Source organism: Hemitrygon akajei, chromosome 9 (genome assembly GCF_048418815.1).
Source record: "Hemitrygon akajei chromosome 9, sHemAka1.3, whole genome shotgun sequence".
NCBI classification, from domain to species: domain Eukaryota; kingdom Metazoa; phylum Chordata; class Chondrichthyes; order Myliobatiformes; family Dasyatidae; genus Hemitrygon; species Hemitrygon akajei.
Window position 1 is genome coordinate 46,089,381 of NC_133132.1, and position 16,451 is coordinate 46,105,831.

Here is a 16,451-nt window from a genome sequence, read left to right on the forward strand (position 1 = left end):
AGCTGGTCGAGTGGTGTTGCAACAACAATGTTGCACTCAACATCAGTAAGACCAAGAAATTGGTTGTGGACTTCAGGAAGGGGAAGTTGAGGGAACACACACACCAATTCTCTTCAAGGGATCATCAGTGGAAAGGGTGAGTAGTTTCAAGATCCTATGTATCAGCATCTCTGAAGATCTATTCTGGGACCCAACATGTTGATACAATTACAAAGAAGGCATGACAGTGTCAATATTTCATTAGGAGCTTGAGGAGACTTGGTAGGTCACCAAGGACACTCGCAAATTTATACAAATGGACCGTGGAGAGCATTCAAACTGGTTGCATTGCCATCTGGTATGGAGGGGCCACTGCACAGGATCAGCTGCAGATGGTGGTAAACTCAGCCCATTCCATCATGGACACTGGCCTCCCCAGCATCAAGAACACCTTCAAATGGTGATGTCTCAAAAAGGTGGCATCCATCATTAAGGACCCCATCACCCAGGACATGTCCACTTCTCATTGCTACCATCAGGGAGGATGTACAAGAGCCTGAAAATACACACTCAACATTTCAGGAACAGTATCTTCTCCCTGCCGTCAGAATTCTGAATGGACAATGAACCCATGTACACTACCTCACTACTTTTTCCTCTCTTTTTGCGCTATTTATTTAATTAAATGTTTATATACTTATTGTGATATATAGTTTTTTATAATTATGTATTGCTATAATTGCTATGTACTGCCCCTGTAAAACAACAAATTTCATAACATATGCCAATGCTATTAAACCTGATTCTGATTCTCAATAGTCATCAATGATCTAGTCCCCCATTTTAATGCTACATGAATTGGTCCTTTTTGTAAATTTGATATAAATTCCCGAGTCCAAACTTGTAATTAACAATGACTGCTGTAACTTCTGTAATGAAAGTCTGAATGTGGAAATTACAGATGGGAATTAGCGTTCAACTCTGGCCTGTGCTGGAGGATGTGGTTCAGGTGAGGTTGCCACTTGCTTATGGCTACTCGCCTCATCAGCTCATCCTTTCCTTGCGCATTACCAAGCGAACTTCCAACCATAGCTGTAACCATGGCAGTTGCCCGAATCACATCCCGTGAGAGAGCTTGCCGTATTTCAACTACTCTCCAGGTAAAGAAGTCCGAGAGACGGTGTTGTAGGTAGGAAGGTGTTCTGAGGGCAGGGGCTTAGTGTGGGAGGATGCTGCGAAGAATAATGTCGTGGGATGAGGAGAAGGTGAGAAGGCCATAGTTATATGGTGATAATTTTATGTAGGTGGTTTCTAATGCACACACAGAGTTGGGAACTTGGCTTGGCCCCTGCATTTCTCTTTTAGCTGAAGATAATGTCTGACATCATCAGTGGTTCTCAGGGTGGACCATATGGCTCACCACGGAGCCATGCCAGATTTCGTAGGGGCCACAAGTAAAAAGCAACAAGAAACTGGAGGCCACATGAGTTTCTGAATGGACTGTGAGAGGTTTATTGTTTTAATGAAATATTACTGAAACATTATAAATAAAAAGAAATTAATATATGTAATTTAATTGGAACCTTGAATGAAATGATTGGGAAAATATGCTAGCTGATGCAAATGAGGCAGCGAAACAGCTTAGACTCTGTGTGTGTGGGGGCGGGAGGAGTGCGGCACGTCAATTGCTATCTCTGCTCCTGCTAGGCCATGAGCAAATTACCATTCACACCCTGCTGGGTGACCCACTGAGCCCCAGTCCACATGCACTCACAGATCACTGATTATACAGTGAGCAGGCGGGCGTGACCCAACAGGATACCTACCCTGCAACGTGCTCCACCAGCAAGTGATTCTGATTAGTTTGTTATGGATAATCACAGTCCAGGTTAGCAGGGATCCACCCGGATCTAGTTCCAACTGGAAGGCCGCCAGACAATCCCGAGTCTTCCATGTGAAAACCCTTATCAGAAGGGGATTGATGTGGAAAGCCTGGCATGGGCCATGTTGTAGTAATCGAATTAAAATGGTAATGAGTATCGCAAACAAACTGAAGATTGGGCAGGGCTGTCTGCAGCAAGGCCCATCAGCGAATATCCAGCAGGAGGCTGGTTCGGTTTGCCTCCCACTGACCTGTGCATGTTATAATACTTATAAAATGTGACATGAAGGCTACAGTTATGCAGTGGGGGGGGGGGGGGGTCACTTGGCAGAAATAGCTAAACTGCAGAAAGGTGAGAGCACATCACTGCATCACCATCTAATATGCATTAAATCCCTGGTACTTATACTTTTCATATGCACCTGTAGCACTATATTTAACATATAATAATATCTATAACTTAAATAGTGACTGTATGTTAGAATGATTAATACAATTGACCAAAAAAAAAACTTTTAACAACTTACAGAGACTATGGAGGGTGAGGGCCACAGAGGTAAATGGAAGTCACAAGTGGGCCACATGCAGAAGAAGGTTGGGAACCATCATTGTAGCAAACACAGCATGTGGGATGAAGGGTGAATGCACCCGCCTCAAGAGGCGACTCATGTTGCACAACGCAAAGAGGACTTCAGCTTTCAACGTAGCTTCCTTCTGATACTTTTTTTTTTACCATACTGGGCCACAGGCCACATCTAAATAAGCACAAAGGAAAGATATGTTGCTGTACACAAATAAATGGAGAAATCAAAAATCAAAGTTCCACCGTGGCTGTAAAAGACAGACTTTACCAAAGGTCGGGCAGCGTCTGTAGTGATCATCAAAACAAACCTACCAGCAACAATATGATTTCCCTCCTCTGCTCATGTGTTTTTAATTTGGCTATATATTTTTTTAACTAGAAGAAGCAATAGCTGGGCACTTGCCATAGATAACTGTGTGGGGACGATTGTGCTGTTAATGGAAAGCCAAAGGTCAAAAATCTGCTGGCCGACCTGCAGGGGAAGACCGGAGAGGACTGCATGTTTAAGTCCTGACAAAGGGTCTCGGCCCGAAACGTCGACAGTGCTTCTCCTTATAGGTGCTGCCTGGCCTGCTGTGTTCCACCAGCATTTTGTGTGTGTTGTATGTTTAATCTGTTTTCTGTCCATCAGGAGCTGAGGCAACAGAAGAGTGGTTCACCGGTAGATTTCAGTGACGAGGATGTGGGTGGTGTCAATCCTAACAAGTGTGCCAATGCGTCGTCAAAAAAGAACAGAGATGAAGGGTGAGAAAAATTCTCAAAACCAGCTATTTTACTCACTCATGAAGGTGGTATGAGTCATATGAGGTGGAGTTGGTAATGGAAAGACCTCCACTGAAATTCTTTCATCCATGTTTAATGTACGTGTGCACCTGTTGCTTTTAAGGAAGTGTTTCCTGAGGTCATCTCTGGTTCTTTGGGTGATCACTTTAAATGTGTCCTCTGGGTGCTGAACTTTCAACTTATTTGCTATGTCACCCCCTTCCATAATTTTGAACGCTGCTGTCTAGTTGGTATCTGTGACTTAATAATGCGTCTATTTTCAGACTACTAGCCATGTACTGCAGAGGGATAGAATCTGTGATTCCTTCACAGAATATAAAGCATTTGCAGCCAAAGTGATATAATAAGAATTATATGGGCATATGTACAAAATTAAGGGAGGGAAGTTTAGGGGGAGACATCGGGGGTAAGCTTTTTACACAGAAGGTTGTGAGTGCCTGGAATGACTTGCCAGGGATGGTGGTGGAGGCTAAAACATTAGGGGTATTTAAGAGCCTCTTGGACAGGCACATAAATGAAAGAAAAATGGAGAATTATGGGGTAGTGTGGGTTTAGTATTTTTTCTTAAGGATTATATGGGTCAGCACAACATGGAGGGCTGAAGGGCCTGTACAGTGCTGTAGTGTTCTATGGTTCTATAGTGCACTTACACACTTCAAAATATAACTCACTTTTTCAAAAAAAAAGTATTCCTCTATTCAAACTTTTAACTTGGATAATCTATTTACGAAGGAACCAACTGTTACTCATCGTCCATTTTAAATCAGAATCAGTTTTATTACCACCAGCATGTGACGTGAAATTTGTTAAATTGGCAGCAGCAGTTCAATGCAATACATAATCTAGCAGAGAGAGGAAATAATAATAATTAATAAAACATAATAAATAAACAAGTAAATCAATTACATATATTGAATAGATATTTTAAAACATGCAAAAACAGAAATACTGTATATTAAGAAAAGTGAGGTAGTGTCCAAAGCTTCAATGTCCATTTAGGAATCGGATGGCAGAGGGGAAGAAGCTGTTCCTGAATCGCTGAGTGTGTGATTTCAGGCTTCTGTTTGACTCAGGTGATATGGTTTGTGTTTCCTTTTACTTCATTTATGTGTAGTCATCTTTCCCTGCATTGAGTCAGGGCCTTGTTTTGTGGTGGTATGGTGCTTATTCTCTTATTGTAGCACTTGCATTCAAAGTTGCTGCTAATGTTCTCTGTTTTATTACTCCTGGTTTGCATTGGAAATGGATTATGTTCTGTCACACCTGCTTGCCCTATCTTGGCTTTGGAATTGTAAGATCCTCGGCTATAGTATTAATTTCCCTTTTCATTGTTTTGGGCCACCCGTAAGTCAGGGGTGAGAAATCAGCTGTAATACCCTGTCTTTGTCAGTCTCTGAGCTTGTTGGTGTCACATCTACCAAATAGCGTCTTCACAGCCGGTTCTCCATTTTGATGGTCCTCCTGTGATGACAGATGAGATGGTGCATCTGCCATCTTAGCTTCCTTTCTTGGCTTGTTTTTTCAAAGTGAAGTTAGAATTTCAATCATAAGACATTTGACTCAAAAATAACTTCTGCAATTTTGTTATTATTCTACGTGAGTTTATCTGTAAAATTGTTTTAGGAATTGATTATCACTTTCCACTATAATTTTCCTTCTCTGCATAAGCATGTAGCTTCTTGCAGCCATTTTCCTCTTCTTAGGCGGTTCCCTGAGACTAAAGATGTCGTGCTCTTGTGCCAGTTCTGAGAGTTTAGAGGTGGCTGACAAGATCTCCGTGGAAACTGTGGACTTATGCACAGGAGGTGGCTGATAGGATAGCTGGTCCACTCCTTGTAGCCATATACAACTGTCCACAGTTCTCTCTCTCTGTTTGTGTAGCTTGTATCTATCTATGCAAGTGCTTTGGATACAAATAACATTGGTTTGCCATCCCCTATATGGACCTGATAGTGTCGTATATCTGTTAAACTGGCGTTTTGATTCCTTTTATAATGTGACAGACCTGTCCCAATCCACTTCACCTCCTTAAAGCTCACTTCATGGGATTGAGACTGCAGTCACAGAGAGTCATATAGCTTGGAAACAGGCCCTTGAGCCAACTGATCCAGGATGTCCAAGATTCCCATCTAAACTAGTCCATGTTTCGTCCATATCCCTCTAAACCAAGGGTTCCCAACCTAGGGTCCATGGATCCCTTTGGTTAATGGTAGGTGTCCATGGTATAAAAAAGGTTGGGAACCCCTGCTCTAAACCTTTCCTATCCATGCAAGGTTTTGGCGTGCGCATTTCATCTAGTTATCACGGGTTTATTAGATATTCTAACCGAATAAAGACTGAAAGAACTTGTGTTTTCAGTTAGGTTGAAAAGCCTCTCAAATTCTCCTTGTGCTCTGGTGCAGTTGTAAAATTTCCTGAACTTGGTTCAACTCCACTTAATACTTTAATCATCCTGAGTATCCGACATTCAATCTTTCTTTGTCATTATTTAGCCTGAGACAAACTTTTTGATTTCCTTCTGTCACTCTGATGGCAAAAAAAGAATCAAAGCCATGGGTTTTATTTATTTATGGCTGGTATCTATTTCTTTATGCACACTTCATTCCATATCCATTCGTTAACATCTAACTTTATTAGTTTTTTTATATATGTCGTTCCCTGACCAACATATCACAGCAAATTCCTAATACATGTATATGGTGAATAAAGTTGAGCTTTGAATCTTGTCATCCACTCTATAGATCTGGTTGGTGTCATCTGTTCCTCCTGCTACTCTGCTTCATGAAGTTCTGACCACTTCCTGCAGAAGCAGATGCTAACTCTGAGGCCAAAGGGTTGATACTCAATTCCAGTAGCTGCAGTTTTATATATTTTCCATACTGGAACGCATAGAAATTATGTGTACAATGTCATCGAGGATGGAGATTTCTTATCTTTCTCCACGTAGTAATGCTGTTCCTTTTACCGGATTTGTTCAATCTATTGGCTTCTTCTAACTTGGTCTCTTGATTTCTGCCCCGTCCCACAAAGCTGGAGTTGAGTGATGGCCCCCTTACCACAGTTCATTATTAAATGTCTGTTCTTTGGGTCCAGGCATAGCCTTAGCTGTCCATTAGGCAGTGGTCACATTACAATGGAATTTACCCAGTAGGCAGGTTTAGTGCTTTGGATTTTCCCCCTTTCATGTCCCATCTCTTTTAACCTACCCCATTCAATAATTTATGTAGAGGTAGATCTACAAGCCTTTCATCTACTTCTTTGCATTTACTGGCTGCATTTCTAAGCCTTGTGTGGGAATCATCAGCAAGCTTACCTAGATCCTGCTTCAGGCTTTGTAAATAAAACCATAAAGCCTGTAACAGAAATCGGTCACCCTTGGTGATTTCAGCTAGAGAAGTGCGCTAAGTATTATTGAAGAGTTGGTGGGATATTTTATTCTAACACTATTGTTTCCCAAATTTCCAGTTGTTTCTTCCCAGTTCAGCCGAGGTATGTTGCTGACTTTCACTGTTTGTGCTCTTTAGAAAACAGGACCAGGTTCCCATTTCAACACTAACTGGGAATGCACAGCCGCCTTCCACATGCTGGGCTCAAACAGTCATCACAAAGCAATGTCCTCACGTTTGAAGATTGAGATTCAGTTTTCATTTCCATCACTTAGTCTGCCTCAGGAAGGCAGCCAACATAGTCAGAGATCCCTCCTGCTCTGGCAGCTCTTTCTTCACTTCCACCCTCCCCCAACATTGAGTAGTAGACACAAAAGCTTGAGAACGTGTACCACCACCTCAAGGGCAGTTCAATCCTGGGGTTATAAAATGTTTATCAGACCCCTTGTACAATAAAGATGAACTCTTCATCTCTCAATCATGGTCCTTGCTTTTTAATTGGTCTACCTGCACTGAACCGTGTCTGTACCTATTATACTTGTTTTTGTACAATCTCAAAGTGCTTATTTATGGAATAATCTGTTTGCATTGCATGTAAACAAGGATTTTTACTCTTTCTTGGTATGTGACAATACTAAATCAATTACGAATTGGCTTGGAATTTAATATTCACCACCACCATGATAGGTTCTATTCCTAGAGCTCTGTGTCTTAATACACGGCTTACGTTGTGCTTATTTCCGTCGGTTTGAAAGGTTTGTGTATACAAAGCCTGGCATAGCTTGGGTGAAGAAAGACTGTGATGCAGGGTTTCAACCTAAAACATTTACGTTCAGAATCAGGTTTAATATCACGACCGTATTTTGTGGAATTTATTGTTTTGCGGCAGCAGTACTTTGCAATACCTAATAAAAAACTATAAATTACAATAAAAATAAATATGTAGTGCAAATAGAGAGGGGGGAAAAGCATAGTAAGGTAATGTTAGTGGTTTCATTGTCCATTCAGAGATCTGATGGCGGAGAGGAAGAAGCTGTTCCTGAAAGGTTGAGTGTGGGTCTTCAGGCTCCTGTACTACCGGCTTGATGGTAGCAATGAGGAAAGGGCATGTCTTGGGTAATGAGGGTCCATAATGACGGATGCTGCCTTTTGAAGATGTCCTTGATGCTGGGGAGGCCAATGCCCATGATGGAGCTGGCTGAGTTTACCACCTTCTGCAGCTTTTTCCGATCCTGTGCAGCGGCCCCTCCATGCCAGACAGTGACGCAACCAGCTCGAATGCTCTCTGTAGAAACTTGTGAGAGTCATTGGTGATCTACCAAGTCGCCTCAAGCTCCTAATGAAATATAGTGGCTGTTGAGCCTTCTTTGTAATTGCATCAATATCTTGGGCCCAGGATAGATCCTCAGAGATGCTGACACTTTGGAACTTGAAACTGCTCACCCTTTCCACTGCTGATCCCTCAAAGAGAGCTGGTGTGTGTTCCCTCGACTTCCCCTAACAACTCCTTGGTCTTACTGTGTGAGTGCAGAGTTGTTGTTCTGACACCACTGAACCAGTTGATCTATCTCACTCCTGCATGTCTCCTCACCGCCATCTGAAATTCTGCCAACAATAGTTGCGTCGTCAGCATATTTAGACGTTTTTGTCGATATTCTTTCCACCCCCCCCCCCCCCCCCATGGAAGTTGTTTGACCTGCTGAGTTCCTCCAGCAGATTGTTTGTTGCTTTTGGTGTGTCTCTGTTCCTCAGCATCTTAAAAGTCTGTGCCTTATCCTTCCTGAATCTCTTCACTTTTTCTTACATCACATTTCAACGGCTGTTTGGCTGATAATTTCACCCATCTGTCAATAACTCCCTGCAGTCTACTATTTTATTTAACACTTTTCTGAGTTGTGTGTCATCTGAAGATTTTGAATTATGCCTAGTGTTTCTGAGCCCACATCATTTAGACTCAATCCTCCCACCTTCAGTCCCTTCACCTAAAGACGGAGGTGTTACCATGGGGAGTTTTGCCCTGGCTAAGTCCCAAAGGAGTTACAGATCATCACTTAATGCAGTTTGTGTTGATTTTTGGTGTAAATGGCAATAGTTCCAGCAGAACAACTACAATGTCTATAGTTAAGAGGCTGCAGGTGAGAACTTCCTGGACAGTAAAGATCGTTCCTGGGTGATGGACATCCAATTCACTGACTCACTATTTTTGAGCTCCCATATTATTAAATTCAAGACTCCAATGTATGTACGTGCATTTGTTCCTACAAACAGATGAGCTAATTTCCTCCCTTTTCATAATTACTCTTTCCTATCAGTCTTTGATGCTATTCATTACAATACTGTGGAGGTACGGTTAATATTTTTTTAATGTTCTGACTTGTGGTTGAAGCTGACTTAAGGATGCTTATAAAAAGGGGCCCTCTTTGTTACCCAGGGATAGCCCACTGTGCAAATACAATTAGATGGATCAGGAGAAAGAACTTGGAAGAGCATCATGGGAGAAACAGAACATTGCAAATGGTTGATTGGCTGTCGGAGGCCTCTGTACTTAGGCAATCTTCTCCCCTCTATCCCCCCTATCCCCACCCCCCTCTGTCCCCCTACCCCACCCTCTCTGTCCCCCCAAATTATTATATCGTTTACAAATATTTAAATATCTGAGTGTAACAAACCTTGTAGCTCTAATAGTCGGCAAACCAGCCTTGCTACAAGTCAATTATGTTAGGAACTTCTTGGGGACAAGACAATCTCAGTAAGTTGTTGGAGTCCCTGCATCTGCTTAGGGTCTCCTACTGCAACCTCTTAGTACTGGTAGCAGAAGGGTTAGGATGTGCATTGAACAAAATACTCAAAGCAAATGTTATTATCAAAATAATTGAATGTCACCATATACAACCCTGAGATCTGAGATTCATTTTCCTGCAGGCATACTTGGCAGACCAATCAAATAGTAACTATAACAGGATCAATGAGAGTGCAGAAGACAGCAAATTGCAAATGCAAATATAAATAAATAGCAATAAATAACGAGAACATGAAATAACAAGATAAAGAGTCCTAAAAGTGAGATCATTGGTTGTGGGAACATCTCAACAGGTGGGCAAGTGAGTGTAGTTATCCCCTCTGTTCAAGAACCTGATGGTTGAGGTGTAGTTACTGCTCTTGAACCTGGTGGTGTGAGTCCTGATGCTCTTGTACCTTCTACCTGATGGCAGCAATGAGAAAAGAGCATGGCCTAAGTGGTGGGGATCTCTGATGACGGATGCTGTTTTCCTACAGCAGTATTTCATGTATTGGTTGGGAGGGCTTTATCTATGAAGTGCTTAGCCAAATACATCACCTTTCGTAGGATTTTCTGTTCTAAGGCATTGGTGTTTCCATACCAGGCTGTGATGCAGCCGGTCAACACACTCCCCACTGCACAGCTATAGAAGTTTGTCAAGGTCTTGGATGTCATGCCAGATCTCTGCAGACTCCTAAGGAAGTGGAGGTGCTGCCATGCTTTCTTCACAATTGCACCTGTGTGTTGGAAATATGTGTAATGTTTGTTTGCAGTAGCCACTGGAGGCATGACTGGAAATATCTCATTTCTTCTAATCCTTGCTCAGTTACAACCACACCAGAGCCATGCAGCTGCTGGGATTGGACGAGGGGAGTGAGGAGAATGGAAAAGACCCGGTGATGACACAGGGGGCCTACTTGTCCCTCCTCTTCCTACGCCACCTGAGGATCCGCGAGCTTCAGGTAACGGGGCTGCCGTGCTCGCATTGTTTGTGTGTCACTCTTGCATTTTCAGGTGTCGAACCGCGCTTCTCCACTCCACATCATTTCGTTGGTGCACTTTGCACAGGACTCTAGAAAACAAATGATGAAGTTAGGGAACTGCAGATGGTAGAATCTGGAGCAAAAAATAAATAGAAAAGGAACTCTGCGGGTTGAGCAGGATCTATGGAGGCAAAGGGATGGCTGATGTTCTGGGTTGAGACCCTGCGTGGTTTGGACCTGAAAGTTCGACTGTCCCCTGGCCAGCCCAGCTGATTTCTTCCAGCAGTTTGTTTTTGCAGCAAGCAATAGATTTGACGTTTCTGATCTTTACAGAAAAACTAAAACTTAATATGTAATCTTTTATTGGGTCACTTCTTTCAGTAGCTTATTGCATTAACTTATGTTGGATTTCAGATATTTTCTCTTATTTTATTCAGATTTCCAACCCTGTTCATTTGTTTTCTTTTGTTCGAATTGGCTGATCAGCCGTTAGCTTGCAAGTGCTTAATTCATAAACACGTGATTCCACAGATGCTGAAAAGTTTAAGCAACACACACAAAGTGCAGGAGGAACTCAGCAGGTCAGGAATGGACAGTCAACGGTTTGGACTGAGACCCTTCATCGGGATTTTACAAAGAATCAGAAGCCCGGGAAAGGGGAAGGTGTACAAGATGGCATGCAACAGGTGAAATCAGATTAATTGGCAGGGTGGGATGAAGTAAGAAGCTGGGAGGTGATAGGTGGAAGAGGTAAAGGGCTGAAGAAGAAAGAATCTGATAGGAGAGGACAGTGGACCATGGAAGAAAGGCAGAGGGGTACCAGAAGGATGGGATGGGCAGGAAAGGAGAAGAGTTGAAGTGAGATGGGAACTATAAGGGGGAATAGTGGAAGAGAAAAGAGTAGAGGGGGGAGAAATCACCGAAAGGGTGTTGCTTCTCCAAACTGAGTGTGGCCTCATCATAGCAGCAGAGGAGGCCATGGACCGACATGTTGGAATGGGAAGTCCGGTTCTGAGGCTCACAAGGGAAGAGGAGACTGGTAGTGATGGGATATTCAATGTTTTGGGAATAGTCAGGAGATTCTGTAGACATGAGGGAGACTGCTGGATGGCTTGTTGTCCCTCACCCCACAGTGTCAGGAACATCTCAGAATGGGTTCACAACATTTTTAAAGGGGAGGGTGAACAGTCAGAAATTGTTGTACACATCGATGCCAATGACATAGGTAGGAAAAGGGAAGAGGCCCTGAACAGAGAATATAGGATGTTAGGGATCAGGCCTAATTGCCCTTGAGGTAGGACCTCAAGGGCAATTAGGAGCATCCTATAGAATCCCATCCCTCAATAGCAACAGAGACAGCGATGAACAGATTGAGAGGGAGATTTTGGAAAGGTACAGAAGTAACATCCCTAATATTGACTGGCACTTCCTTAGTGCAAAAGGATTAGATGGAGTGAAATTTGTTAGGTGTGTCCAGGACAGACTCCTGACCCAATACGTAGACAGAGCAACTAGAGGAGAAGTTGTACTGGGTTTGTACAAGGCAATGAACCTGGTCAGGTGACAGATCTCTTTGTGTGTGAGCATGTTGGAGACAGTGACCACAATTTCCTGACCTTTATCTTAGCATTGGACAGGCATTAGGGCAGATGGTATAGGAACGTATTTAATTTGGAGAGACGCAAATTGTGATGCTATTAGGCAGGAACTTGGGAGCATAAACTGGAAAAGGATGTGCTCAGGGCAATTCACAACATAATTGTAGTTTAAAGAGAACCCACTTCCACTGGGTTCTAGATAAACTTGCCCTTTAAGGCAGGGAAAGGATGGTAGGGTGAAGGAAGGAACCATGGTTGACAAGAGATGGGGAATATCTTAATAGGAATAAAGCCTAGGAAGGTTTAGGAAGCAGGGATCGAGAGTTACAAGGTAACCAGGAAGGAGCTAAAGAATAGATTTAGGAGAGCTAAGAGGAGGTATGAGAAGGCCTTGGCAAGTAGGATTAAGGAAAAAACACAAAGCATTCAACACATTTGAAGAACAAGAGGATGACTAGAGTGAGGGTAGGACTCATCATGGATAGGAGAGGAAGCTAATGCCTGGAGTCAGAGGAGGTAGGGAAGGCCCTTAATGAATATCTTACTTCAGTGTTTGCTGAGTGAGAGGGACCTTGACGAATGAGAGGACAGTGTTAAACAGGCTGATATGCTGGAACATGTCAACAATAAGATAGAGAATGTGCTGGAATTTTGAAAAACATTAGGATAGGTAAATTCCTCAGATTAGGATATACCCCAGGTTATTATGGGAAGTGAGGGAAGAGATCGCCACACATTTGCTAATGATCTTTGTATCCTCCCAGACCTCAGGAGTAGTACCAGAGGATTGGAGGTTGGCAAATGTTATTCCTTAGTTCAAGGAGGGGAGAAGAGATAACCCTTGGAATTATAGACCAGTGAGTGTTGCATCAGTGGTGAGCAAATTAGTGAAGAGGATTCTTCAAGATAGGATTTATGAGCATAGACTGAATAGAGGTTGTCACCATGGCAACCAGCATTGGGACGAGCATGTCAAGCCTCATGAGCCTGATTGAATTCTCTGAGAAGGGACAGAACAAACTGATGAAGGTAGAGCAGTGATGTGGTGTATATGGATCTTAGTAAGATATTTGAAAAGGTTCCCATGGTCAGCTCATGCAGAAAGTCAGGAGACATGGGATCCAGGGGAACCTAGCTGTGTGAATTCAGAGTTGGTTTGTTCACAGAAGGCAGAGAGGATGGTAATAGATGGAACATATTCTACCCTGGAAGTCAGTGACTACTGGTGTTCCATGGGGATTTGTTCTGGGACTCTTGCTCTTTGTGATTTTTATAAATGAGACGAGGAAGTGGAAGGGTGGGTTAGTAAGTTTGCAGATAGCATGAAAGTTGGTGGTGTCGTAGATAGCGAAGAAGGTTTGTTATAGGTCACAACGGGACATTAACAGGATGCAGGGCTGGGCTGAGAAGTAGCAGATGGAGTTCAATCCGGAGAAGTGTGAAGTGATTCTCTTTGGAAGGTCGAATTTGAAGGCAGATTAATAGTTTAATGACATGATTCTTAGCAGTGTGCAGGAATGGGGGAATGTTGGGGTCCACGTCCATAGATTCCTCAAAGCTGCCACATAAGATGATAGGGTGGTTAAGAAAGCATATGGTGTTTTGGCCTTCATTAGCTGGGAGATTGAATTCAAGAACCATGAGGTGATATTGCAGCTCTATAAAACTCTGGGTACACCATACTTATAATTTTGTGTTCGGTTCTGGTCACCTCATAGGAATAATGTGAAGGTTTTGGAGAGGGTACAGAGCAGAATTACCAGGAAGCTGGCTGGACTGGAGGGCACATCTTATGAAGATCAATTGAGCAAACTAGGGGATTTCTCTTTGGAGCAAAGGAGGATGAGAGGCGACTTGATAGAGGTGTACAAGATAAGAGGCATAGATTGAGTGGACAGTCAGAGACTTTTCCCCAGGGCAGAAATAGCTAATTTTTGGGAGCATAATTTTAAGGTAATTGGAGCAAGGTATAGAGGGGATGTCAGAGGTAAGTTTATTTACCCAGAGAGTGGTAGGTGTGTGGAATGCCCTCCCAGGGATGGTAGTAGAACCAGGTACATCAGGAACATTCAAGACACTCTTAAATAGGCACGTGGATGATAGAAAAATGGAAGGTTATGTAGGAGACTGAATGTAGATCCTTCCCCCTTCCTTTCCAGTCACGATGAAAGGCCTCTGTTTCACACATCGACTATTTATTCCTCTCCACAGATTCGAGCCTGACTTTCTCAGTTCCTCCAGCATTTTGTGTGCCATGTAAGCCGTAAATCTTATTACTCCATATGAAATGTAAACTCATGGTGATAAAGTTTGTTTATTGTTCTTTCTTTGCAGAGAATCTGTTTAGGGACGCTGAACTACTTCAGATCGATTGAACGAACCCTGACCATCAATGTGTCCGGTTTAACCCTGAATCGGGGCAAACCGGTGTGTACTGCAGAGGACACGTGCCAGATCAGTGCAGCAAAGGGTGGCTCAGGTGTGACAGATGGCATAGGTTCACATGGTTACCTACACAACACACCTGCAGACTACAAGGTACTTACTGAAGGGATTTCAGCATTCTGAAGCTTGACAGTGAGAATTTTACAGCCCAAAAGAAGCTATTCGTCCCTTCCAGCCTGTTTAATTTAGTCCCTCCTCCCTCATTTCATCGCCTTGCTTTATTTCCAGTAACTCTGCAAAGCCTCCAAACCCTTTAATGGACGGTGCTCTGTAGCATTGTGCAGGGAAGGTACTATGCCTTGACAGCTAGCGAGTCATTCAGAGGGAGGGAATGCAGTGGTAGGTGGGAGGAGAGAAAAGCACTCAGTGAAGTAGTCAATTCAGTTGGTTTGTGGGCGAGAGCATTTTTTTTTTGTTTACTGTGTGGGCTAGATTAGCTGTAGCTTTTTAAAAAAAATATAACATTTAGGAACCTCTTTTAAACTGGATATCATCCCGTAAAGCTTGTCTGCTGTGACCAGACAAGGTTTGGAAATGGGGAAGGAGTATTTATTTAAAATAAGGAAAATCCTCACACGAAAAGACAAAGCTCCCTGCATCTGCTGTCACTATCACCTATAGTGACTCTACTAGACATGGGCCAGTTGTGACTCCACTTGGTGGTGCTAATTCCCAAGTGCTGAAAGCTTCCCATTGTGTCTACGACTGCATGAATGAGTAATTGACAACTGGTTTCTGGCCGGGGAGGTGGGACTGTTGTAATTATCCCTTCTGCTGGAGGGCAGCGGCCCTGAAATAAAAGGCACCAAAGATGCTTCCTAATTGAAAATGGGATATGTTGGTGACAGGCCCCATTCCCATTTTGAAAGGCTTGCAGCCATGTTTGTTAAAATGTTAAAAGAACCAGCTGGCGTAAGACGAGCTGTATTGTGGTCAGGAGATTTCTGCAACATTCGTGGACCAGGGCCTTGGACAATTTTTTTTTGTGTGACTTGCTATCTTATATCTGTTCCCTTTGGTGGGGGAGTCTAGGGCCAGAGGGAACCGCTTCAAAATGGAGGGATGTCCATTCTGAAAAGAGACAAGGAGGAATTTCTTTAGTCAGAAGGTGGTGAATCTGTGCAATGCTATAGATGGCTGTGGAGACCAAGTCACTAGAACATTTAAGGCAGAGGTTGATAGGTTCTTGATTAGTCAGGGCATGAAAAGCTGTGGGGAGAAGGCAGGAGAATGGGATTGAGGAGGAAATGGATGAAATGGCGGATCAGACTCAATGGGCTGAATGGCCGAATTCTGCCTCTAAGCCTTATGGTCTTGTATGTGCCTAGTGCTCTGTGTGACTGTTGGTTCTGTGTGTTTTGCACCTTGGCCCTGGAGTAATGCTGTTTTGTTTGGCTGTATTCATGGGTATTCGTGTATGGTTGAATGATCATTAAACCTGAACTTCTCAGTTCTGTGAGTCAACCCTAACCAACAAAGATTGACTGTGGAAGCACAGCAGAAACATTGCCTTGGTTAGTAAGCTGTAGCACAAGCAATGTAGGAAAGACCATTGAATTAAATAATTATGTTTTCCTCTGCTATAAATCATTGTGACAGGAACTCAAGACCAGTTGTTGAGAATATGCATGTATATTGGAATAGTGTTCCAAGTTGTGCTGTTTTTTTTGTTATTAAAGAGCCTATTCCTCAGTTCAGTTACCTGGCAGATACATTTGATGTTAATGACAGTCATCTGACCCAATCTTCCCTCCAATTTGTAATGACCAGTGTAAGCAAAATCTTGTGCTGTGCAGTTATTTTGCTCAGTGACAAAGAGAGAAAGATTTATTTCAACAGCTAGTAAAACACTGTCAATAAAAACTTTGATCTCCTGTGGGTTTGATCATTTTCGCTCTTGTTCTTCGGCACTCTCACAAAACATACATAGCAGGCCTGTAGCGGGTAATGAAGGATTTTCTCGCTGGAGCTATTGCAAACTATTCATATGTGATTTGCTTGCTAAATGAAGCTCTGAAGAGTCAGGTTTCCAA

General features: G+C 42.9%; 1 protein-coding gene across 1 annotated transcript in view; it reads left to right on the top strand.

Annotated features, from left to right (window-relative positions):
- Positions 1-16,451, top strand: part of LOC140733071 (uncharacterized) — a 142,662-nt gene that overhangs the window by 19,460 nt on the left and 106,751 nt on the right. Inside the window, exons 8-10 of the mRNA XM_073055889.1 lie at positions 3,076-3,188; positions 10,219-10,354; positions 14,308-14,511. Coding sequence (XP_072911990.1) covers positions 3,076-3,188; positions 10,219-10,354; positions 14,308-14,511 — 453 coding nt within the window. The remainder of the gene's footprint in view (positions 1-3,075; positions 3,189-10,218; positions 10,355-14,307; positions 14,512-16,451) is intronic.